We start from the raw sequence: 24,939 nt of genomic DNA, 5'->3' as shown, positions 1-24,939 counted from the left end.
TCTCCCCTTCTTCGAATAATAGAACTCCCGAACTGGTGGGACACAGGGCTACCCAGAATAAAACTACACTTCCCAGCCTCCCTTTACAACTTAGCGTGGCCATGTGACTGAGTTCTGGCCAATAGGATGTACATGCAAGTACCCAGTGTGATATCCGCGGTGCCTTACAGCATGCCTTTCATTTCTTCTCTCTCCTTCCTGCTGGCTGCAGTGTGGACCAAGTAAGCAACATCCCCGGGATGGGCTCTGGGACCCTACAGAGTTAAGCTGCCGTCCCAGCCCTGGACTACCACCCAAACTTTTCCCTAAGAGGGGAACAACCTTTCATGTTATTTAAGTCACCTATTTGGGGGGTGTCTTTGTGAGAGAAGCCTATTCACAACCCAGCTAACAGACAGGACCATGGCACCAGGGTCTGGTGTGGGGCAGAGAGGTGCGTGCCGCTGTAAGACAGAAACATCTCCGTTTCCACCACTGTCACTGTAAAGGTGTTTCCGATCATATTATGGACTTTCAATATTCTGTTTCTTTATAGGAAATGTCCTATTTTTCAGTCTGGTCAGGGATGGCCTCCTATTTAATAGAGGGTTACTCTAATTAACATGTAAAATTCCAACGAGATTAGGCAGAGTCCACATTTAAGAAGTTCTAACCATTTACAATGATTGTTAAGGTACGGTGAACCTCATACATTTGGAAATTAAAAACAAAAAACAAAAAAACTTTTAGCCTGCCCGGTGTGGTTCAGTGGATTGAGCATTATCCCATGGACTGAGAGGTCCCAGTTCGATGTCTGGTCAGGGCACATGCCCAGGTTGTGGGCTTGATCCCCAGTAGGGGGCGTGCAGGAGACAGCCAATCGATATATCTCTCTCACATCCATGTTTCTCTCTCTCTCTAAAAAAAAAAAAATCCATAAAAACATATTTAAATAAAACTTTTAAATGACTTATGGACTAAAGAATCAGAATGAATATAAAAAAGTTCTTAGAACCAAATGATACTAAAAATAAAACTGTGTAGCTCCTGTTGAAATGGTACCTCAAGGGCCTGCCATGGAATGAAATGATTGTATTCTAAAAGAAGATTCAGAGTGGACGAGCCAGGCATCCAACTCAAGAATTAGAAAACAACAGAATAACTCCAAAGTAAGTTGTTGGCAAGAAATAAAAAAGAGCAGAAATGAATAAATTAGAAAACAAAGACATAATAACACCGACAACACTCAAAGCTGATTCTTTCATACGACAAAAAGAAAAGGGACTAGTTATTTTAACACTGGTGAAGAAAAATAAGAGAGGAGGGGAAAAGTAGTTAATATTAGGGGTGACAGGAGAAACACACCCAGAAGCAGCAGAGATTTAAAAGTGGGAGAATTCTGTGAACACCAGTACTGGGAAGGCTTCGTGGAGGAAGACGTCAGGGTGTTAAGCTTGACAACTGGCACCAAACTCTGTCTCCCTGCGTGTGGGGGCTGCAGGGCCTCGGCGAGGTGGCCACGAGGACCCGTGGTTGTGGCCTTCAGCCAGGGGCTTCTGGGTATCCTGTTGGCCCAGGTCCAAGGCTCCAAAGCAAGGTTTTGACCCAGCTCCTGCCATGGACACTGGCCAGGTGTTAACAGAGAAAGGGACTCGGAGGGTGCACTGTGGGGCCCCGTTGGCTGAGCAGGGCGGGGTCACTTTCAATTTCCTATCAGCCCCCTTCTCTCTGGGACGCCAATTCCACTCATCCCCAGAGGAATTACCATCCCTCCACGGGGAAGGAAGAGGCTTGTTTGTGTTTTGTTTTCTCCAGAACTGTGCTGTATATTGTCACAGAATTTATTAACAATTCGTAGTGATGACTTGGTCACTCGGAAGAAAAATAGTCCATGAACTCTTTTTAGGGAGAAAATTAGTATTATACATTTTAGAATGACTTGATAGAAACAGTTCAAGTGTTAAAAAAGATAGGCTTCAATTATCTAGAAAATTCCATCCTCAAAAAAACCTCCCCTCAGACACCCCGCCACCCAAAGCTGCCTTTACTTCTCTTTGCAGTGAAAATACTCAGGGATCACCCTTCACCTGGTGTTGGACTGACACAGTCCCAGTAACTCCTGAAATCTCCGCTGTTTTGAGGACATGCCTCAAAACATGAAGACTCAAGGTCTTCTCTAAGTCACCAGTGACTTTTCCCCCTAAAGTTTTTACTGAAGTAAATCATACCCATAGTTTAAAAAGATTAAACAGTGCCCGGCCCGTGTGGCTCAGTGGTTGAGCATCGACCCATGCACCAAGAGGTCACCAGTTCGATTCCCGGTCAGGGCACATGCCCAGGCTGTGGGCCCGATCCCCAGTGGGAAGCGTGCAGGAGGCGGCCACTCGATGTTCTCTCTCATCGATGTTTCTATCTCCCTCTCCCTTACTCTCTCTCTCTAACATCAATAAAGAAAGAAAAAAGAAGATTAAACAGCACAGCAGACCCTAGGCCCCTTCCCTCCACTCTCCGAGGCGACTGCTTTCCCCCTGTAACTGAGGCTGCGATGGGTTCTATAGGTAGTTCCCGCCACCGCTCCTCCAAACCACAGGCTCATTCCTCCATAGGCCTAGTTCTCCATCTGCCACTGTAGGCCGCAGCTGCTGGCTTCCTGCCTGGACAGGTAGGGGTCTTCCCTCTCCTCCCCCACCTGACAAGATGCTATCAGTACTCACAGCTCCTCCAGTGACAGTGTTTACTTCTGTCTTATCCCACCAAATACACAGTATCTCCCATCTCCCCACCTTGGACGATGGGAGCACATCAGTGGCAGGGTCGCCCCTCACCCCTCACCTGTGTCCTGTTTCCACCGTCTGCTCCCAGTCCTGCAGAGCCAAGAACAGCTTCATCTTCAGGACCCAGGCGGGCAGGAAGCTCCCTGAGATGACGGTGATCTGGTTCACCACCTCCAGGGCCCCCGAGTAGTTCTGCTGGGTCATGTGGTACGTTGCCTGTACGAGCCGAAGAGAAGTCTCCATCATTGCCCACGAAGGGAGGTGGGGGTGTCAATGTCTCCACAGGACAGGAGCAGAGGCTGACACCTGGGCACCCACCAGTCCAGGTCTACAGTAGTCTTGGGTTCCAGGGTGGGCAAGGCAAGTGCTCCAGGGAGACAGTCGAGCCCCAAGCAGGCCTGTGCTTCAGCGAGGCCTTGTGAGGGCGGAGAGCTGGGGTCGCTGGGGTCGCTGGGGTCGCTGGGATTGCCAGGCACTTGCCAATTCCAGAACTGGCCCATTCATTTCCCATTCACGTTCCTGAAGCTCATCACTGAAAACTGCTCCCTGGGGCCCAGCGCAGTTAGGGTGTGCGGGCAACCTCCTCTCCAGCAAGGCCCACTCGGCTGGGCTGGGCTGGCCAGTGCCAGCCACCAGGTTCTCCTGGGGGAGTCTCACACAGCTGCTTGGGGGCAGAGGGCAATGCTCCTAAAAGACTTGAGACCAGACCCTGAAAAATCTGAAAGGGTGCTGCTGTTACACCTACAGTAACCCTCCGTGGGGGGACTTATTCAAGAGGAGGATATTCTAAATCAAGACTTATGGATAAATGTGTTCACCACAGCACTCTTTCTAAGGGTGCAACTGGAGACAATGTCAGTATCCACACAGGAGACCAGGTTGGCAAATTCCGATAGGCCCATTCAACAGGGGATTGGCTCTATTCACAATGACATCTGCAGACGACATCTTACATGAAGAAAAGGACCCAAGTGACCAGATGCCCGGTGATTCTGACTATATTAAATAACAACACTGCCTCCCACCCTGCACTGGGGCTGTGTGTGACCCCCTTCAGAGCAGGAGGGTGACAGCTGGTGGCTCTCAGGCAGCCTCCCTCCTGGGATCACCCTTGGCTGAAGGGAGCTGCCTGGGGCCAGCTCACGCCCTTCCCTGGGGGCGGCCCACACCCAACATCTCGTCAGTGAGGGAGGCAGTGAGGGGCCACCGCCAGCTCCACCACGCCAAGCAGAATGGGCTGAGACCTTTGCTGTGACTGCTGCACCGTCCAGCTTCTCCCTCTGCCCAGTCCTGCTTCTTTCTCCTTCCCCACAGGTGTCGGTCCCAAGGGTGCTCCCTGAGAAAGCTCCTGCAAGATCATCTCCACGAAAAACAGCCCCGGGAACACCCTGAACTCACGCACAGAAAGCAGACAGGGAGGACAGCCCTGAAAGATTACCCCGAGTTGTTCTGGAGTGGTAGGGCTCAGGGTGTCACTTTAGGTCATCCTCTGACTTTCTTAGACTTCTGTTTTGCAGTGAGAGCCTATGCATTTTATAAGAAAGATATTCACAAACAGAAGAGGATAAAGGATAGTGTTTCTAGACTGCTTCAATGAGGGTCACACAGGAAAAAAGGAACTGCATTTAAGATCAGAAAATAGAAAACACAAAACACACCTCCCTTCTCTAAGGCGAACGGAGGGAATTTGGCCAGAGGGAAGAGAAAAGGTGGAATGCGGACTATGAAAGGCAGACGCAGAGAAGGGGCAGCGAGGGAATCCGCAGAGCAAACCAAAGCCTGAAAAAGCCGGGGAAGGACGGACCCGAGGAGCAGACCCTGCAGAATGAGACCTAACTCACCCTGAGCAGGAAGGAGGTGGGCCCTGGGCTGCTCTGTGACCCTGACCCTGTTTGCTCCTCACCCTGGAGACTGAGGGTCGGGCCTGAGGTCACCTGGTGGGTCTCTGGCTCCAAAGGCCCAGTCAGGGTCCCCCCCCCCCGCACTGCCCACCTTTCCCATCAGCCCCAGCACATCCTTGGTGTCCTGAAGTCCTTGTTCCAGGTACTTGATGGACTTCTTCACGGTGTGGGGCTTGTTGGAGGTGAGGTCCACCCAGCCTCTCAGCACATAGCCCTGAGATAAGGACAAGAGGAGAGATGAGGTCCATTGTCCTGCACAGCCTCAAGTCAGCCTGTGCGTCCTGCCTCGCGTCCCACCCGGTGTCACTGCACACGCAGGTCCCAGGGCCGCCCTGAGCTCTCTGGCTGCCGGGCTTCATCCCTGTTGTTTGTCTGGAATGCCTTTCCAGCACATGGCCCCCAACCCAAATCCTTTCCCCTGATTAACCACCACTAGTCTTTAAAAGAGCCCGGGAGGCCTTCCCTGACCCCCCAGGCTGTTACTGAGGTCACAGCTCTCGTACTGAGGCACTCCCCACCATCCGGTCCTGTCTACCTCGCAGTGGGCTCAGGAGCCCACCGGGCACCAGGGCAGGGCGCCTCCCGCTCTGTGTGTGAGGCGGGCACCAGGGCAGGGCGCCTCCCGCTCTGTGTGCGAGGCGGGCACCAGGGCCGGGTGCCTCCCGCTCTGTGTGTGAGGCGGGCACCAGGGCAGGGCACCTCCCGCTCTCTGTGTGCGAGGCGGGCACCAGGGCCGGGTGCCTCCCGCTCTGTGTGCGAGGCGGGCACCAGGGCCGGGTGCCTCCCGCTCTGTGTGCGAGGCGGGCACCAGGGCAGGGCGCCTCCCGCTCTGTGTGTGAGGCGGGCACCAGGGCCGGGTGCCTCCCGCTCTGTGTGCGAGGCGGGCACCAGGGCAGGGTGCCTCCCGCTCTGTGTGCGAGGCGGGCACCAGGGCAGGGCGCCTCCCGCTCTGTGTGCGAGGCGGGCACCAGGGCAGGGTGCCTCCCGCTCTGTGTGCGAGGCGGGCACCAGGGCAGGGCGCCTCCCCCTCTGTGTGTGAGGCCGGCTTGCCTCCGAGCAGGTGAGCAGAGCCACTCTGAGCGCACTGGCCTTGCCGGTGCCCCTCTGGCCTTCGCCCAGCCTCTCCTGGCACGTGGGCAGGCAAGCGTGGGTGGGCAGATCACGGGAGCCCCAGGGATGCTCCCTCTCGGCCCAGGCCAGTGTTTCTCAACTCTTTTCCATGATTGCCCTCGTAAGGAGCCTTTTAGACATTTCCCCCTGATCATTCCCTCACCTCTAAGAAATGTAAGTATCACAGATATACTACGCTGTGTTGTACAAGTATCTGTGTTTTATACATAAACAGTAAGATTTTTTCACCCCCTCCTCCCAGGACCAGTTTTCACCCTGTTGGGGGTGATATGGCCCAGCTGAGAACGCATGGCCCAGACTGAGGCCTCAGTTCTGCCCTCAGTGCAGCTCTCTGCGTGGGGGAGCTCTGCGTGTGGGGATCTCTGCGTGGGGGAGCTCTGCGTGGGAGATCTCTCTGCCTGGGGGAGCTCTGCGTGGGGGGAGCTCTGCGTGGGGTGGGGGGATCTCTGCGTGGGGGAGCTCTGCCTGGGGGGATCTCTGCGTGGGGGAGCTCTGCCTGGGGGGATCTCTGCGTGGGGGAGCTCTGCCTGGGGGGATCTCTGCGTGGGGGAGCTCTGCTGGGGAATCTCTGCGTGGGGGAGCTCTGCCTGGGGGATCTCTGCCTGGGGGATCTCTGCCTGGGGGATCTCTGCGTGGGGGATCTCTCTGCGTGGGGGATCTCTCTGCGTGGGAGATCTCTCTGCGTGAGGGAGCTCTGCCTGGGAGATCTCTGCGTGGGGGAGCTCTGCCTGGGAGATCTCTGCGTGGGGGAGCTATGCGTGGGGGAACTCTGCGTGGGAGATCTCTGCGTGGGGGAGCTCTGCCTGGGAGATCTCTCTGCGTGGGGGATCTCTCTGCGTGGGGGATCTCTGCGTGGGAGATCTCTGCGTGGGGGAGCTCTGCGTGGGGGAGCTCTGCGTGGGGGATCTCTGCGTGTGGGAGCTCTGCCTGGGAGATGTCCACGAGCTGCCCGATACCCAGCAGGTCACTGCAAGGAGGACATGCAGGCCCAGTGTAGCCCATTCAAATAATTTTCCAAAAAAAACAAGAAATTCGGACTTTTAGGTAAAAATTTTCTGATTTCTGCCCTGGCTGGTTTGGCTCAGCAGTGGGAGCTTTGGCTTGCGGACCAGAGAGTCTCGGGTTCGGTTCCCGCTCGGGGTACATACCAAAAAAAAAACAAAAACAAAAAAACTTTTGATTTCTAAATGTCAGCAATAAATTCAATATTTTTAGTATGTATAGGGCAATCCACAGGACACCTATCTGCAGATGGGACTCTGGACAAATGCCAGTGTGTACTGGGCTAAGCCCTGAGGCAACGTGGGTGGGAACACCTGAGACCCAGGGCCTCGTCAGTGCGGGGTGGGGCCCTCCCCCAACCCCTCCGTGAGAGGAACAGAGGAACGGCCACTCCACTGTGATGTGTTGGGACGCTGCTTCCTGTGACTGCTGCCCCCATGATGCCTGTGGTGAGTACCTCTCTGGAGCTGTTGGAGAACCTCAGCAAGCGGTCGATGTACTCCTTGGCCTTGTCATGGCGGCCCATGAGCCAGAGGAAGAGGCCGGCATAGTACAGGGCAGTCCCGCCGGCCGTCTTGCGCATTTCCTTCAGGCTGCTCTCCAGCTCCTGAATCGCTTCCCGGTCTGTGGATTGAGGGGGGAGCGAGAGGACAGGTGAGGGTGAGGGGGTGTACCTGGTCCTGCAGGGGCACCGAGGGCCCAGGCAGCTGTCACTGGACACTCTGGGGCCCCCTCAACACATGGGCCCAAGTACACACCAGCCTGGGCCTGGAAACCAGCAACACTGGCCCCTGTGGTGCCATAGGAGCTGCCCAGGCCTGGACTTGCTGTCTCAGATTTATCTTTTCTCTTTGGTGCCCAACAGCATGCTGAGCAAGACCAAACCCGAATCCCCCACTTCATGCCCACAATTCCTTTTGGGTGGGGAAATAGTTGCTTGCAGTCACTTGGAACCTCTCTGTAGAGAAGTGATTAGCAGCAGAATTATTTATATCAGCTTGATTTTTCTTGACATCTTAGCAAAGGAAAGCAGGGTGTCTCCCCAATTCTTGGGATCTGGAAGGAGGACCCCTCCCACTGTCCTGCTCTCTGCCTATTGGTTCCATTCAATTAGGCCTGGGCATGGGGTCTTCTTTGAGGCCTTGCAGGGGAGGGGAACAGCAGCTGCTCCTAACAGGCCAACAGAGCCTGCAGTCACCAGGGCACACACCTCCTTCTGCAGCCCTGGAGGGGCTACTTTTCCCTGGTGGGGCCAGGCCCAGCTGAGCGTAGCTGCACTCACCGATGGTTTCACAGCACTTGTGAGCATACATTAGGGCCATGACGGAGCACAGGGACACGTCTGGGTGATTCCGGATGCTCTCGAGATGGCTGATGGCATCCTGGATGCGCTCTGCAGAGAGACCACGTGGTTATGCTCTTGGGCTCCAGGCACAGAGGGCAGGAGGCTCCATGGCAGGGACACCGGAGTCCTTATTGGGGCTGACCTAAGGCTTGGCACCACCTCACTTCACCCAGAATCGGAGGACTAATTGGTCTCAAAGGTCCCCAAAGGCCTTGGGGTCAATGAAGACAGGAGGGCTTGGAGCTGAGGATGTACCCATGAGCAGGGATACCTGCGAGGCTGTGTTTTTTGGCTTGGGTCAGTCCTGAAGAAGGCCCTCAGGCCAGTTGCTCAACAGACAATGCTTACATTTAGCCCTCCATGTTTACTGATGTTGGCCATAGGCGGCTCAGCCTGTCCCCCGCCCAGGACCACCTTCTGAATGCCAGTGAGTCAGCACGGGTCCCACTTCTCTCCCTGCTCCTGGGCCATACCTGCTGGTGCCCACACCCACCACTTCCTCCTTTTCCTGCGCTACCAGCTCTCAGCTTCCAAGCCTGGGATCAGTTTAATAAGCATGCAGTCATTTCTCCACCCACGCATTATCCAGATGGGGAAACTGAGGTGCAGAGCAGCAGTAGTGAGCCCTCTCAGGTCTCAAAGTCAACTAGATATGGGTTGCACAGGCTTCTGTGGATTAACCTGGCGATCATGGCACTGAATGTAAGACTGTCTCCGTGACCGGGATAGAAGTGGGCATCTGGGTGGTCAGTGTTAGTGCTGGGCTAGTGCCCAGGTCAGGAGGCCATCACTGACGAGTCCTTACCTTCCCTGAAGACTCCATAGGCTTTAAAGAACTGCAGCACAGGGTCGTTGCTGAATTTTTCCAGGCCCATGGCTGCAGCCTGCTGCACATGGTGGAAGTACTGTTCCTGGCTGTAGTAAATGATCCCAGCCTGGGGGTTGGGGTGGAGGGAGACACTGTTGCAATAGCCCTTCTCTGTCTCTGTTCTGACCCACTCCCTCCCCTATTCCCTGCTCCTCCTCAGTTCAGTAAGGAAAAGAGAAAGAGAACTCTCAAGTCTCATCCTTTTCACCAACCCCAGGAGCAGTTTCCCCAGGAAGAAGTTTGGAGGTGTTTGCTTTGGAATTATCCACAGATTCTGGTTCAGATGTGGAGCATTCAACTCAAGCTGTTTTAGTAAGGAACTAAGGGGAAAGAGAGGGGACCGATAATAAGAATAATTACATCAAGTAGTTAGTTACAACTTATTATAGGCTAACCACCTGCTGGAAACTGTACCCAGGGCTTTACATCCATTATCTTCTGCATTATTCTCTCCATATCCTTCCCAGTTCAGAGAGCTGAAGGCCATGGAGACTGTGGCTTGACAAAGTTCATGCAGTAACAGGGGCTGAGATTTCAAAGCGAGTCTCACTTCCCCTATAGTGTGTGGGTGCTAGGGTTGCAGACAGAGGTGACTGGATTGTAACAGCCACAAGGGTCATAGGAAAGAACCCAGACATCATCCTCAGGGCAACGGGAAGCAGTTGGAACGGTTTGAAGCAGGAGAGAGGGATGTATTCAGATGTATGTTTTTGCAAAAACCACTCAGGTGGCTGTGTGTGCGTGCGTGCGTGTGTGTATGTGTGGTGTGGGTTTGGTAGGGGGAACTGCTGGTGAAGGGAGCTGAAGAAGAGAACCAGTTGGGCAGGGGACTGTTACAGGTGCGCAGGGGAGAAATATGGTGACCCTGGGCTCAGAGATAAAAGAAGTGGGTGATCTCGGGAGACATTTAGGAGCTGACTGCTACATAGGCTCAGGGGATGGGTATGAGGAAGAGTTGAAGCTGGGGGATCAAATGGTGGGGCCATCTACTGAGATGGGGGACACAGAAGAGGCACAGCAAGGGAAAGTGAGATGATGGCAAGATGATGGAGATGGGTTTGGGTGCGTTGGTTTGGGGGAGCTGGGGGACAGGACTGGGTGGCGATGCTGATTTGGGGTTCAGCGTGCACAGAGAGCACCGGAGAGGACCCACTCGCCGGAGACAGCGAGGCGAGAAGGGGCAGGACCCCTGGTAGCGACGGAAGACAGCCAAAGGCGTGTAAAGGGGGCTGCAGGAGCAGTCAGGGTGGTGGCAGGAGAGCGGCAGGGCGCGGGGGTCACCGGGCCAGGGGCCGCGAGTCCCGAAGGGAGCGTCCGGGCAGCGCCGGGGCCACGCACCATAAGGGAGGAGTCACTGCTGCTCATCGCTGGGCGCTCGCGGTTCTGAGTCCGGGGCTGGTGGGGCGGAGCGGGGCCGGAGACCTGAATCCGGTCCAGGACAGCCTGTGGCGGCCGGAAGTCGGAGGCGCCGCGTCCTTGGAGACGGGGCGGCGGGCCGGTTGCTAAGAGCGTCAGTCGGGAGTGCGAGGCGCACGGCGTCCACGTGACAAGGCGCTGTAATTGAGCGCCGAGAGGGCGAGTCCGCGCCGCGGCTGGGGACACCCGCGCCGCAGCCGGGCCGCTGCCATGGGCCTGGGCGCCAGCACCGAGCAGCCCACGGAGACCTCGGAGGGTTTCCACCTGCACGGGGTGAGTCGCCCCCGCGGCGCCGGCGACCGTGGCGGGGCGTCCGCACCGACGCGCCGGGACCCCTGATCGCCGGCCCGAGGGCGGCAGAGGCGGGAGCCCGGCCCCAGCGCGGCCGCGGGGCCGGAGAGGGGTGCCCCCTTCCCCGTGGGGGCGGCGCTCCTGGCCCCAGGCCGGTGCCGCCGTCGTGGGCCCGCGCCCGTCCCGGTGCCAGCTGTGCAGGAAGCAGAGCGTTTCCTGGTCGGGCCGGGCCGCCCGGAATTGCACCAGCTCCAGCCGGGACGCATTCGTGCACTTAGGTCACGCTGGTGATTTTCGCCGTGTGCCGCACTCCGTGCTGGGCCCGGGGAGACAGGCGGCAGCCCCGAGGCCTCGGCGGTCCCCGCTCCGGTCCACGGGGTCGGGGAAACCGGTGGACGCCAGCTGCTGGTGGCCCGCGGGCTCACACCCCGCCCGTCGCGGGGTCGGAAAGGCTTCTGAGGCCCGAGGACCAGAGCTAGCCAGCCAGGGAAAGTGGGAGCAGGAGAACCCCGCGGAAGACACGGGCAGCGTTTGCAGCGGGGAAGGGTCTCAGGGTGCAAGATCTCGGGGAGGCACTCCGTGTGGCTACAAGGCGGTGTGGGTGTGAGTCCTGGGACAATGGAGATGGAGTGGGGTTCCTCTAGTCGCAGGGCGAGGCGAGGGTCCCGCAGCCCGATGGAGACTTGGGGTCAAGATTTACACTGTGTGCCTGGTTGAGCGTCGACCCACGCACCAAAAGGTGGCCGGTTAGATTCCGGTCAGGGCACATGCCCAGGTTGTGGGCCCTGTCCCCAGTGCAGGGCATGCGGGAGGCAGCCAATCGATGTTCTCTCTCATCCATGTTTCTACCTCTCTCTCCCTTCTTTCCTCTCTAAAATCAATAAAGAAAAACTATATATATGTACTTCATACTGTGGAGAGGGCCTGGAGGGTCCCCGACCCAGAACAGGGAAGGACCTCTTTTCCCTGTGCAGCGTGGATGGCTGCAGGGATGGGTGCAAACTTGTCAATTTGGTGCAGAGATGGGTGCAAACTTGTCAGTTTGGTGCAGAGATGGCTGCAAGCTTGTCAGTTTGGTGCAGAGATGGGTGCAAACTTGTCAGTTTGGTGCAGAGATGGCTGCAAGCTTGTCAGTTTGGTGCAGAGATGGGTGCAAACGTGTCAGTTTGGTGCAGAGATGGCTGCAAGCTTGTCAGTTTGGTGCCTGGCTATTGCCGTGGTCTCTGTATGGCAGGCTCTACCGGGTAGGGGGGTGAGTGGGGAGCTATTGAAAGGGTTTTCTAAAATGAAAGCTATTCGGCTTCAGGACCCAGAGGTGATGGGCTTTCTCTAGTGTACATCACGGCGAGTCACCACACAGAAAAGGTGGACAGTGGAATGCATCGCATCTAGCAGGCATTCACAAACACGGGTAGTTCTGAGCTACATACTTTGTGGCAGTGACGAGGTGAAGCAGCAAACAGAGCAGAAGTTGTCCCTGTTCTCGTGCAGCTTACCTTTGGGAGCCAGAGGGGAGAGAAGGGAGACAGACAAGAGATAGAAATATATAGTAGGTGGCGATCATTGCTAGGAGAAAAATAAAGCAGGGTAAGGGGACACAGAGTGCTGCGTGGGTGCTGTTTTGGACAGAGGGGTCCAGAAGGGCCTCTGATCAAGCCATGTCTGACCAGACACCTTGGAGGAAAGTTAGGAGTGGACAGTACAGGTATTTGGGGGAAGAGTGTTTTAGGCAGAGGGAGGCCCTGAGGTGGGGTTGTGCCCATGTTTGAGGAAAACCACACAGGTGAGGCTGGGATGCTGTGGGCTGTGTGCGCAGGAGGCGGGTGAAGGATGAGGCGGGCGTGGGGCCTTGCATGTTGCCCTAAAGATTTTAGATTTTATTCTGAGACGCGGAGCCATTGGGAGGTGTTTTGTTTTTGTTTTTAAATCCTCATCCGAGGATATTTTTCTATTTATCTTCAGATAGAGTGGGAGGAAGGGAGAGAGAGGGAAACATCGACTGGTTGCCTCCCACACGACCCAGACCAGGGCTGGAACAAACCGCAACCGAGGTACATGCCCTGGCCGAAATCGAACCCGCAACTCATTGGTCCGTGAACCAACACTAACCTCTGAGCCAAACCGGCCAGGGCCACTGGGAGGTTTTAAGTGGAGGTGTCACATTACTTACTTACGTTTTTGACAACTGAAGAGCAGGTATGCTGCTTTCTATAAATATTGGCGTTTCCAGTGTGTGCCAAGCACATTGGAGCGGTCCCTGCCTTCAGCGAGCTTGGAGCCGTGGAGGATTCGCCGGGAAACGTCTGGTACAGGGCAGTGGTTAGGAGCAGGCTCTGGGGTGGGTTTCCTGGGGTCAGATTCCTGAGTGACTGAGCACTTTTCCTCCTCCGTCAGTTGGGGTCAGTAAAAGGGTGAAATGAGGGGTAAAGCAGGTGGTGCTGTCCCCTGGCACCCAGCCAACTCTCTGAGTGTGAGCTGCTGTTACTGTTAATCACAAGAGGTTCCCTGATGGGGGAGTATGGGGGGGGGGGTAATGGGTTGTGGGGCTGTGGGCTTGGGTGTGATGGGAACTGCCAAGGGAGAGCCAGCCAGAGGGCCGGGCGGGAATGGGGGTGCAGTGGGGGGCAGCAGCCCGATGATCTCCACTTAGGGCCATAGTGGGCAGTGACAAGGGCCAAGGCAGTGAGCACAGAGGACAAGGCCACAGGAGAGGGTAGGCAGAGGTTCTGAATGGGCTGGGAGGGGCTGGGCCCAGAGTCTGGAGGCCTGAGCCTCATTAATGCTGGAGGGCAGCGGTATGGGCAGGCCCTGGGTGGCCTGGCCTCGGGGGCAGCGTCTTAGCGGAGGGAGGTGGAGTGGCCTGGGGGTTGCCCCGAGCCTGGAGGGCACCTCTCCCCGCGCTACTTCTGAGAAACTGTCCATTGGTTTTCAGTAGCCCTGCAGTCCCAGCTTTCCCCTGAGGGGGTGGTGAGCAGGGCCAGGCTCGGGGGCCCAAGTGGTGCATTCTCATGGGAAGCCATGGCGGCCTCTGAGGTCGATGCAGGGCTCAGTTGGTGATGCTGCCACGAAGGAGTCCAGGGGTAAATTGGCTTTGATCCAGAGGCTCAGCAGTGAGCTCTCCTTCAGCTTGGGGGAGACACGACTGGAGGGGCGGGTGGGTGGCAGAAGCTACAGGGCCTTCCCCTGGCAGAGGTGTCCGGAACCAGAGGCCACAGGAGCCCTGTGCCCTCCGGGCTGGTGCCTGGCTGAGGTCTGACCAGCAGGGCATGGAGTGCTCACAGCCAAAGGCCTGAGGGTGGGGGGCCGTTCAGGGTTGGGACCTGGAGATAAAGGCCGCATTGTTTGAGCAAGGCTGTAAATGGGACCTTTGAGAGGGATTTCTACCACAGCTGCAAGCCTGGTTGTGCTTTTGGAGACCGCAGGCGATGGGGAGCTCGGGGCAGGGCAGGCAGCACCCTTGGGCCAGGAATGGCTCCTGGAGGAGATGCCCTGCATGGGAGCAGCAGCTAGATTGTGTCTGGGGTTCGGCACTGCTCCAGGCTCCGTGGCTTAGGCTTCCTCCCGGCCTGCCCTCTTCTCCGCGGCCAGTCCTCAGCAGCTCCCGTCACCTGCTGGGCTGACCTTGGATCTGTCACTACAGGGTCTGGGGCCCTCTGGGACCTGGCCACAGGCTCCTTCCCGCTGCCCCTTTCTGGGCACAGGCTGGTTCTATTTACCCTGGGGCCTGCTTGTTCCCATTGTACGCTGGGCCCTCCCTTTCTGTCCACATTCGAACTGGTCTGGGAAACCCTCCTGGCTTTCCCCACAGGCCTGTGCCCCCCCTCCCCCCTTCCATGTGGCCTACTGGTAACCCCCAGGACTTCCCTGGGCTCTCCTGCGAGGCATCTGGAAGCTTGACCTGTGGATCATGATCAGGGAAGAGCCATTTTCCTACAGAAGGTAGTGAGAGGGGATGGAGTTTACCTTGACACTGCCCCCATGTGGCCTGTCCAGCAGTTCATGCGGTGCCTGTTTCCTTGTTGGGACATGGGGAATGGTGATGGTCTCTGAAACTGAGGGCCAGGGCTCCTTGGAAGCTGGGCTGACCCGGGGACTCCCTCTGCCCTGGGACAGGTGCAGGAGAACTCCCCCGCCCAGCAGGCGGGCCTGGAGCCCTACTTTGACTTCATCACCACCATCGGGCACTCGAGGCTGGTGAGCTCCCACATCCTGTCTCTGCTTTGCTGTGTGTGTGTGTGTATGTGTGTGTATCTTGTGTGTGTCCTCGTATGCCCCAAAGGTGGCCACAGCCCAGTTCCCACCTCCCTTTCCTTCTGGAGGGAGGCTCTGCCCAGCGCTCAGGTCCTGAGCTCTCCAGGGTGGCCTGGAGGGCTAATGGGCTTTTGGAGTTGGCCACAGGGCCTGAGGGGTCTGCCTTTGGGGCGTGAGAGCTGTGAGGGCTCCAGCCAAGGGGCATCTTGGAGTGGGGCAGCCTTGCCAGGCCCTGGACCCAGGAGGCTCTTTGTTGACTGTTGTATTTTGGGGGGGCAAGGGGAGGGGCTGAGGGAGGCAGCTTTAGCACTGCTTGGTAGGGGTTGGGGGGATGTCACAGTGGCTGCAGGCCCAGGCCTGCCTATGGACCTAGGCCTGGGTCCAGCCACTGCCCCGGCCCATTCCACACCAGGCCCTTCTGGGGCAGTTGTCCACCAAGGCCCTTGCCCCATCTCAGACCCAGACTTGTCTGAGTGGCCCAGCTGGGGTGTGGGGGTCCTTGGAGTCAGCGCCCTGTCCCCATAGAACAAGGAGACGGACACGCTGAGGGATCTGCTGAAGGCCAACGTGGAGAAGCCCGTGAAGCTGGAGGTGTTCAACATGAAGACCATGAAGGTGCGCGAGGTGGAGGTGGTGCCCAGCAACATGTGGGGCGGCCCGGGCCTGCTGGGCGCCAGCGTGCGCTTCTGCAGCTTCCACAGGGCCAGCGAGCATGTGTGGCACGTGCTGGTGAGTGGGGCGGGCTGGGCATGCTATGGGTGGGGCGATGAGTGGCATTTGGGCCACAGGCCAGGCGCTGCATGGGCAGGGCGTGTGGGGGAAGGTGACGGGGCCAGAACACGTGAAGTGCTAGGGGCTTCGCTGTAGGGAGGGGTGGGGTGTGGGGGCAGCTGGGCTAGGCCATTAGCCAGGGGGCTATGAGAGGACTCCCTGAGGACAGTGTCCCAGAGGGCAGCACGGTGTGCCTTGCTTCTTGTGAACCCTGTGACTGGGCACTGTTTATCCTCTATGCCATGGTTCCTGACTCTCCGCTGGGAGGGTGGTCGTGCCGCTGGAATGCCGCTGCTCTCTCTCTGCAGTGTGTTTCCTCTGGCAGGTGCCCCGACAGCCGCTGCTCTCTCTGCAGTGTGTTTCCTCTGGCAGGTGCCCTACAGCCACTGCTCTCTCTCTGCAGAGTGTTTCCTTCTGGCAGGTGCCCCGACAGCCGCTGCTCTCTCTGCAGTGTGTTTCCTCTGGCAGGTGCCCCGACAGCCGCTGCTCTCTCTGCAGTGTGTTTCCTCTGGCAGGTGCCCCGACAGCCGCTGCTCTCTCTCTGCAGTGTGTTTCCTCGGGCAGGTGCCCTACAGCCACTGCTCTCTCTCTGCAGTGTGTTTCCTTCTGGCAGGTGCCCCGACAGCCGCTGCTCTCTCTGCAGTGTGTTTCCTCTGGCAGGTGCCCCGACAGCCGCTGCTCTCTCTGCAGTGTGTTTCCTCGGGCAGGTGCCCTGACAGCCGCTGCTCTCTCTCTGCAGTGTGTTTCCTCTGGCAGGTGCCCTGACAGCCGCTGCTCTCTCTCTGCAGTGTGTTTCCTCTGGCAGGTGCCCCGACAGCCGCTGCTCTCTCTGCAGTGTGTTTCCTCTGGCAGGTGCCCCGACAGCCGCTGCTCTCTCTGCAGTGTGTTTCCTCGGGCAGGTGCCCTGACAGCCGCTGCTCTCTCTCTGCAGTGTGTTTCCTCTGGCAGGTGCCCCGACAGCCGCTGCTCTCTCTCTGCAGTGTGTTTCCTCTGGCAGGTGCCCCGACAGCCGCTGCTCTCTCTCTGCAGTGTGTTTCCTCTGGCAGGTGCCCCGACAGCCGCTGCTCTCTCTGCAGTGTGTTTCCTCTGGCAGGTGCCCTGACAGCCGCTGCTCTCTCTGCAGTGTGTTTCCTCGGGCAGGTGCCCCGACAGCCGCTGCTCTCTCTCTGCAGTGTGTTTCCTCGGGCAGGTGCCCTGACAGCCGCTGCTCTCTCTCTGCAGTGTGTTTCCTCTGGCAGGTGCCCCGACAGCCGCTGCTCTCTCTCTGCAGTGTGTTTCCTCTGGCAGGTGCCCCGACAGCCGCTGCTCTCTCTCTGCAGTGTGTTTCCTCGGGCAGGTGCCCCGACAGCCGCTGCTCTCTCTGCAGTGTGTTTCCTCGGGCAGGTGCCCTGACAGCCGCTGCTCTCTCTGCAGTGTGTTTCCTCTGGCAGGTGCCCTGACAGCCGCTGCTCTCTCTGCAGTGTGTTTCCTTCTGGCAGGTGCCCTGACAGCCGCTGCTCTCTCTCTGCAGTGTGTTTCCTTCTGGCAGGTGCCCTGACAGCACCTCTGGGCACCGAGCTGGTGCCTGGGGTCTGACCTTAGTGAGTCCCAGTGACTGAATTGTCACAGATGTTGCTGTTAGTGTCTGTCACAGGTGCATGTGCACATGACCTGTGTGTCCACCGGTGGTGCCCACGTTCGCAGGAATGCTTGGTGACAGGCAGAAGGTCCCCTGAGCGGGGAAGTGGCTGACTTTCTCGCCTCCTCTGTTGCTCACTGCTTCTTGGGGAACTTCCCAACCTTCTCAACCTCAGCTTGTCCGTTAGTGCGACCAGGCGATGACAGGGGGGCGGGGGGGAGGGGTGGCGATGACGCAAACCCCTCCACGTTCCTTAGGAGGTTGGGGTGGGGTTTTCCAAGGGCCTCGCTAAGGGAGAAAGCGGTCCTTGTACCCAGTCCCGCTCACCGCACTCACCTCCAGCCCCTCCCCAGGTGTCTCGACAGCCTTGCAACTGGGCACTTACTATGGTCAAAGTGTGGTTTCCATTCTTTATATATATTATTTTAAAATCTTCTCAGCAACCCTATGAGTAAGCACTACATATCCTACTTTTACTTGTTGTGAAACGGAGGCTGAGGGATTAGGTATTTGTCCTTCGTCACCCGGCTAGCGGTTGGTGGTCGGGAGTTGAACCCAGTCAGATTCCAGAGCTCAGTGCTGTGAGCCCTGCCCTGGTGCGCCCGCTGCTGGGCAGGCCCTGGGCCTGGGGGAGGTAGGGGAGCTGGGGGGTAAGGTTGGGGAATCTGGACTTGAGGCCTTGCTCTGGGGACAGAGGACAAGTGTCCTACTGACTACCCGAGAGGCAGCTCCCCGGCCCCTCCCCCACTCCAGCAGCAACGCCCATAGTTCTCGATTCTTCCCCCAGGATGTGGAACCCTCTTCGCCCGCCTCCCTTGCTGGCCTGCGCCCCTACACAGACTATGTGATTGGCTCAGACCAGCTCCTGCAGGAGGTGAGGAACCCGAGGCAGCCCGCGGGCCCTGGACGGGTGTGGAGAGTCGTGCTGCCCACGAGAAGGCGCGTTTTGTTGGGGCTTCCAGTTGCAGTGCTGGGAGCAGGGCTCAGGCGCTGTGTGTTTGTCACAGTCTGAGGACTTCTTCACTCTCATCGAGTCCCACGAGGGGAAGCCCTTGAAGCTGATGGTTTATAACTCCGAGTCCGACTCCTGCCGGGAGGTGTCTGTAACTCCCAACGCGGCCTGGGGTGGAGAGGGCAGGTACTTCCTAGGGTGGGAGGGCTGTAGGGTGGGGCCCTGGGTGGGCCTGGCCAGTGGGCATGGACCCCAGAGTCCCATGGTGGGCGGTGGAGGGCTGGGCCCCGGCCCTACTGATCCTGAGGCTGACCATAGGTCCAGGAGGCACCCTTTCAGCCCCCCGCTGCCATTGGTGGGTGGGTCGCCGAGGTAGGAAGGGCTGTGGGACAACTCCTGGCGTGACTGTTTCTGGGCTTCGGCAGTCTGGGCTGTGGTGTCGGCTACGGCTACCTGCATCGGATCCCAATCCAGCCCCCCAACTACCACAAGAAGCCACCTGGGGCCCTGCCACCTGGTACCTCGCCACCTGGTGCCCTGCCACCTGATACCCCACCACCTGGTGTCCCACCATCTGGTACCCTGTCATCTGGTGCCCTGCCACCTGGTACCCCACCATCTGGTGCTCTGCCATCGGGTACCCCACCACCTGGTGCTCTGCCGTCTGGTACCCCACCACCTGGTGCCCTGCCACCTGGACCCACGCCCCAGGACTCTCCTGCCCCTCCTGGCCCAGAGATGGGTTCCAGGCAAGGTGACTACATGGAGGTATGTGGAGTACCGCCAACCCGGGGAAGTGGGGAGCTTCATGTGGGCAGCCGGGCCTGCCAGCTGGGCAGCCAGAACTCTCTGGAGGTTCCTTCACAGGGGCCTGTCTGAGGAGCCCTAGGGGGCCCGTCTGCTTCTGGGAGCCAGTGAGAGCAGGTGGGCCCATTCTAGGCCAGTGGAACCCACTAGGTTCTCCTGCCACCTACATGGGGAGGTGAGGGTAGTGGCACTAGCTGTCATTCATGTTTTATGAGTGGGAAACAGGCTCGGAGGTGGGCGGAGCCTTGTTCTGTGCCTCATCGAGGCTGTGGTGGGGCAGGGCCGGGCTGGGCATCCAGAGCCCCCGCTGGGCTGATGGCAGGTCTGCAGGGGAGTGCGAGTCGTGCCTCCTTGGCTGTTGAGCAGGTTGCCTGAACGCCTTTGGGCACTGGGCTGGTGCCTGGGCCCTGGACCCAGGGCACATGAGGACTGCTTTCTGGGCATGCAGGAATTCAAGGAAGGCCCTCTTCATGTGGGTCCCTGGGGCCCAGCCAGGTGGGCACCTGGGCTCCTCAGCAGTGGCAGGGTGCTCCCTCTCTGGGTTGGCACTGCAAGGAAGGCCAGCGAGGCCTCTGTCTGACTCCACATCACCTGCAGAGAGGGGGAATCACCCAGGCTGTTTGCTCCTTCAGGCAGAGCGATGCTTCTGGGGCAGGCAGGGGCGGGGCTAGGCCAGACTGTGCTGTCCCGACTGCCCTCCCCGTTCTCTCCTTCATGGCTTCCCTAGGCCCTGCTGCAGGCACCTGGCTCCTCCAGAGAGGGGCTGCTTCCTGAGCCTGGGGGTCTCGGCTATGGGGCGCCAGACCTTGGGGGACTTCCACGTTCCATGGAGACTCCTCTTCAGCCTCCACCTCCGGTGCAGCGAGTCATGGACCCAGGTAGTGAGCAGGCCCTGGAGAGGAGGTTGAAATGGGCCCCGGGCTCAGGGCTGGACTTTGATAATAGTGCAAAACCTTCCTCAGACCTACTGACCCCTACTGCCAAGATGGTTGCAGGTGACTATATCCATTGTGTGGATGGCAGAGAAGAGAGGTGGCCTGCTCAGGGTCACAGCACACAAAGGGCAGAGCGGGGTCTGGGCCTCTGCCACTGTGCTAACTCCCATGATGCCCAGTGCCAGGCCCCTTCCTTTCCTTAGAGACAGGCAGTGGGGAACCTCTTTGGGTTGAGGTGAGTCTCAGGCTGAGCCAGATGCCCAGGAATAGGGCAGTGAGCCAGGGTACTTTGCTAGCAGTCAGGGTTTTGTGCTAGCAGAGAACTGTGCCCTTCCCCTAGGCTTCCTGGACATGTCGGGCAGCTCCCTCCTGGACAGCAGTGCCGGTGTCTGGCGCAGCCTGCCCGCTTTCCCAGAGCTGGCCTCCGCCTCCGCGTCAGCCTCAGGGCTGGAGGACGTCGGCTCCAGCAGCGGCTCTCACGAGCGTGGTGGTGAGCGGCCTGCACCTCCCGAGGCCTCTGGGAAGGGGTTGGGAGGGCTGCCCCGTTTCTCAGGTGGGTCAGAGGCTGGCCTTTTGGAGGAATACGGCCACATCCAGGCATTTGTACTCTAGCTCTCCCATCCCCCGTCAGCATCTGGGGTGGGTTTGGGGGTCTGTGGGGTTACTTCCCAGGCCACACTGGCCCCGGGTTCTGCAGGCCTCCTCAGCCCCATCCTGTGTTTCAGGTGAGGCCACATGGTCTGGGTCAGAGTTTGAGGTCTCCTTCCCGGACAGCCCGGGTGCCCAAGCCCAGCAGGACCACCTGCCTCAGCTGACCCTTCCGGACAGCCTCACCTCTGCGGCCTCACCAGAAGATGGGCTGTCTGCTGAGCTGCTCGAAGCTCAGGCCGAGGAGGAGCCAGCAGGCACCGCAAGTCCAGATGGCAGGGCGGAGGTGGAGGCTGAGGCTGAGGGGGCAGCCAGCCCGGCCCAGCTCTCTACCCCCAAATAACACCCTGGGCTCGGACGAGGCCCTTGATGGCATCTCATGAGGCCCCGATGTTGGGGGCGGGGGGGGTGGCTCAGGCCACAGTGCGGGGCCCAGCCCCTTGCCTGATCCCAGCTCAGTGTCCAGCTTCCTAGGCTGCGGTTCCGAGTGATATGCAAGGACGCCTGCAGGTGGGGAGCTCGTGTCCACTCAGACCCTGCTGGTCTCCAAGAAATGAACTACCAGCCTTCTGTGTGATGGTCCTGGCTTTGGGGAATTGGACATTTGTTTGAGAATCTCAAACAAGTCCTTTTGGGGTAGGAGGGAGCTGGCAGCAGCTCCCCAGGTAAATCAGTTTTGCGGGAGCTGGAGCAGGACAGGAAAGGCTTCTTTGCTGCTTGTGTGGGGCATGGAGCCTCTGTGGGTGGTAGGAGGAGGTGTGGGCCTTGGGGAAGGGCATCTTTTGGCCATGTACCCTGAGGTCCAGTGCTTGCTTCTGCTTGGTCTCTGCGGCTTCCTGGGGGGCAGCAGGGTCCAGGTGTGACGATAGGGGGAGAAAGAGGCTGCTGTGCAGGGTTTGCCCCATTGCTTTGTAGAGCTCCCCTTGCTTCTTCCTGCACTGGAGGGCACCCCACCCCTGGGGAACCTGAAGCCCTACTGCTGTCTGCCCGTCATGTGCCCCCATCCCTGTGTGACAGTGCACAGCTGGTTCAGGCTGACACCTGCCAGTCACAGCTGGAGGAGAGGCAGTGCACTTGCCCACCTCTCCTGGGAGAGGGCTGGAAATTCACTCACCTGCGCTTGGACCACAATGTTTCTTCCTCCCCAGGGCCTGTCCCCACAGACCTCGTATCCCCAGTGGTGAGCCCAGTCAGCTCCCAAACTGCCACAGCAGTCTCTTCTAAATACACAAGGCATCCAGCCAGCCCCAGTGGTGAATAAGACACACACCTACATTCACCATCCTAAGCAGCCTCAAAGCCAGTCCCAACTGGACCTCTTTACATAGGGCTCCCACCACCGGAGGAAACGCGGCCGGGACAAGAGTGGGGAGTGCCCTTCCGTTCTTCCCTCCCACCACCGGGTGCCTTGGGAGGCCAAGGCCAGGACAGGTCTGCTCTGGCCTAGAGGAGAGGGCTCCAGCAGGGGCAGCTTGCATCACCTCGTCCTCACCTGCCTTGGCTAGTCCCTCACCTTCCCACACTCAGTGCCGATTACAGCGAAAGCTGCCTCTGTCCTCGTCTTCTAGTCTCTGTCCTTGTCAAGCCCCCCTTTGCTGCTTGATTTGTAATGTCCGCACTCACAAGGAAACTCAGAGCTCCATTAGGCCCTTAGCACGAGGACTATTGGCCGTGGGGGGCACAGACCAGTATATGGAGGAAGGGCCCCAAATTAGCCAACACTAAGTTTCTAGCACTCTGCACTGAAAGCAAGCCCTGTCAAGCCCACCAGCGCAGCTAAGGCTGCAAAACAGGGAGGCCTGCGTCCAAAGCCAGTGCTGGAGCTGGTCCCAGTGTCCGCCTGCAGAAACCCGGGAAGAAGGGCAGCTCCCCTGGCCGACCTGGCACTCTGACCCAGTCACCCTCAGCGTGGGCTCTGTTCTTCTCCACTTTACACTCCTCTCCCTAACTGGAGGATAAAATGGGTATCAATGCTAATCATTTCTAGGGTCAACATGAAACCAGAGGTTTCTTAACTTCTCTGTAATCTGCTATGAAGGAAAATGACCAGTGAAAGAAATAAACATGTACTATACTTTGAATATTTTAACTAAAGCCTTTATTCTATACAACTGTGAAATACAGATTTTTACTCTTTTGGCATTGCAGACTGTCAAATTTTCTGGAAACTTACTGGTTTGGAAGAAAAGAAAAAAGTACAACCATGCTGGGGTCAGATCTATGACAGGAAGGGAGTGCAGCCGCCCCTCAAGGCTTGGCACACGGGCAAGGTGGCCCAGCAAACCCCCTCCTTTAGCCCAAGGGCCCCTCATGCAAACGCAACTGAGGGCTGGTCAATGAATTTTTTTTTACATTAATTTATGACTATTGCTAAAAAATGTGCACCAAAAGTGCACTGTTGTATTCAACAGATAGAAAGGGTTGTTTACAAAAGAAGCAGGCTGCTCTCTGCGTGAGGGAGGAGAGCTTGGTGGCAATGTGGCCTTGGCTCACTTCCTCAGAGAGCCAGGGCAGCGGCCTGTCCACTTTCCCGGGGAGGCTGCCCAGCAGCGAGGGAGCCCTGGCTCTACAGTTGTGCCCATCAGAGGGTCTCAAACAGCAAGGTCTGGACCCAGGCCCACCAGCTGCCTTCAGCTGCACCTGTGAAGATGTCAAGAAGAAAAACCTTCCCCAGGCCCTGCTGTTGTGGGCATGGCCGCACACGAGCTGGGGCCCTGGACGGGAAGACACGCCCTCTGAAGGCACTTGTGCTTCTGGCTTCACAAAGGAGGCTTGTCTCGTGCAGTCTGATGGGTGGACCACTGTTCTAGTCTGAATACAAATGACCTTGGGGAGGATCCAAAGTGTGTTTGTCTGCCAAAAGTTGAAGTGTTTATCCCCAATAAGTTATATTCTGTACAAGATCCAAATGATTCTATGAAAGCTTTAGATTGTTAGAAAGAACAGTGAAAAGAAATCTGGATACAGGTACAACAAAAACCTGCATATAAAACTCTGGAAAAACAAACTACACATATTTCCAGGCTATGAATTACCAAAGTAACTCACCATGTCATTTTACTGACACCTATTAATTTTAGGTAGCATTTAAATGGAGTTAAAATTTCACCAGGGTCTTAAGTTTTGATGGTGCCTTGCTGCTCAGCAGAGCGAGAACCTATCACACTGCCCCTCACGACACAGTAGAGGAAGGAGGCAAACAGCTGCACCTCCCTGTGGCTGTCGTAAGGTCTGGGGCACTGGGGTTGGTGTGGCATCACTGGGCACAGTGGTCCAAGTGCTACAATCCAGCCCCTGAAGTTCAACAGATTCTCCTACAAGAACACATCTGAGGTGCAATATTAAAAACAAGCCCAACAATCACCATTTGTTATGAAATGGGCTGGCTCTTGAACTGTGCGACAGCAAGTTCCTATTAAAAAAAACTGTCTTAAATGGTGAAAACAATTTGTTTGTTTTTAATGACAAACTTGGAAAAAGCCTTCATAGGTACTGCAGGAATGGAATGTACTCTTAGAAAAGCTACACAGCGTGTTTGAAATTGAAACACAGTGACAGATGTGGCCGTACGGGTGTGTTTCTAACAAGTGCTAACAAAGATAAGGTCCTTTGAAACAAGAGGAGGAAGCCAAGCCTGCGCTGGCCTGGCGCCAGTCCTCTGTCCATCTCATAAGACAGTGTGCTGGGGTTCTGCTCGCGCACTCTGCCTCCCTGGGGACAGCTGGATCTACACAAGGAGACTGGTTTCTATATTACATTTCGATTAGTCACTTCAACTGAAAGAATTTCAGTCTATACCAAATCGGCCGCTAGAAGTCTTGCTCCCACTGGGGCCAGTGGGCTTCCTAGGACTACTCTGGGGCCATAGAGGAAGTCAGTACGTGAATACCCAGGAGCGCTTGCCCACACTTCACGTGGACTTCTGTCGGTAATGGAGGGTGAGGTCCCCACCACTCTTCCATATGAAGTGTTTCACTGTCCGAAGGTCCATATTTGGATCCAAAACCTGAACCGCAAAAATAAATTAGAAATGTCAAAGCCTCTAATATCTAAGACCTTTACTGTTCACTCAGGGACTCTCATCGGGTGATCCAGCTTGTCCTCCCCTCCCCCACGCCAGGGGTGGTCTGCTCCTGTTGATGTGACGGTCACGTGTGCAGACCTGGGCATGGGGAACACGCAGCCTGTGGCTAGACGGGCAACACTGTCTTGGGCCATTCCTCGGGAGAAAGGCCTTGAGTGCCCTGGCC

The 24,939-nt window shown here is 57.4% G+C and overlaps 3 protein-coding genes across 9 annotated transcripts in view; 1 reads left to right on the top strand and 2 right to left on the bottom strand.

Moving 5' to 3' along the window:
• TTC21A (tetratricopeptide repeat domain 21A) overlaps positions 1-10,507 on the bottom strand; it is a 33,117-nt gene extending 22,610 nt beyond the window's left edge. For 2 of the 5 annotated variants that reach the window (XR_004960147.1, XM_036266642.1), the window contains exons 1-6: positions 10,339-10,507; positions 8,938-9,067; positions 8,070-8,180; positions 7,245-7,411; positions 4,746-4,868; positions 2,812-2,969 (exon numbers count right to left, since the gene is read on the bottom strand). Coding sequence is in view for 4 of the 5 variants with exons in the window: in XM_036266642.1 (XP_036122535.1) it covers positions 2,812-2,969; positions 4,746-4,868; positions 7,245-7,411; positions 8,070-8,180; positions 8,938-9,067; positions 10,339-10,365 (716 nt within the window). In the remaining variant the exon portion in view is untranslated. The remainder of the gene's footprint in view (positions 1-2,811; positions 2,970-4,745; positions 4,869-7,244; positions 7,412-8,069; positions 8,181-8,937; positions 9,068-10,338) is intronic. The other 3 variants (XM_036266643.1, XM_036266644.1, XM_036266645.1) reach the window with 2 other exon arrangements.
• Positions 10,508-10,609: 102 nt separating this feature from the next.
• Positions 10,610-22,813, top strand: GORASP1 (golgi reassembly stacking protein 1). 2 transcript variants are annotated; one of them, XM_036266194.1, is made up of 9 exons: positions 10,610-10,689; positions 14,821-14,901; positions 15,484-15,573; positions 18,135-18,221; positions 18,355-18,485; positions 18,725-19,067; positions 19,834-19,984; positions 20,382-20,531; positions 20,767-22,813. In XM_036266194.1, exons 1-9 carry the CDS (start codon positions 10,627-10,629, stop codon positions 21,030-21,032), a joined length of 1,362 nt encoding a protein of 453 aa, XP_036122087.1. In that variant the 5' UTR covers positions 10,610-10,626; the 3' UTR covers positions 21,033-22,813. The 2 variants fall into 2 exon arrangements, with proteins under 2 accessions (XP_036122087.1, XP_036122086.1); XM_036266193.1 differs by having other exon boundaries at positions 15,484-15,687.
• WDR48 (WD repeat domain 48) overlaps positions 22,784-24,939 on the bottom strand; it is a 35,132-nt gene continuing 32,976 nt past the window's right edge. The window contains exon 20 of one of the 2 annotated variants that reach the window (XM_036266191.1): positions 22,784-24,695. In XM_036266191.1, coding sequence (XP_036122084.1) covers positions 24,600-24,695 — 96 coding nt within the window. In that variant the 3' untranslated portion in view covers positions 22,784-24,599. The remainder of the gene's footprint in view (positions 24,696-24,939) is intronic. The other variant, XM_036266192.1, reaches the window with a different exon arrangement.

The sequence above is a fragment of the Molossus molossus genome, unplaced genomic scaffold, assembly GCF_014108415.1.
Source record: "Molossus molossus isolate mMolMol1 unplaced genomic scaffold, mMolMol1.p scaffold_m16_p_18, whole genome shotgun sequence".
In the NCBI taxonomy this organism is placed as follows: Eukaryota; Metazoa; Chordata; class Mammalia; order Chiroptera; family Molossidae; genus Molossus; species Molossus molossus.
Note: the sequence above shows the minus strand (reverse complement) of the source record. Positions and strands in the feature narration are given on the sequence as shown.

Coding starts and splice junctions, on each gene's coding strand:
- GORASP1 (XM_036266193.1), top strand. CDS start 10,627: ATGGGCCTGGGCGCCAGCACCGAGCAGCCCACGGAGACCTCGGAGGGT. Junction 14,902..15,483: donor CCATCGGGCACTCGAGGCTG/GTGAGCTCCCAC, acceptor CTGTCCCCATAG/AACAAGGAGACGGACACGCT. Junction 18,486..18,724: donor GCCTGGGGTGGAGAGGGCAG/GTACTTCCTAGG, acceptor GGGCTTCGGCAG/TCTGGGCTGTGGTGTCGGCT.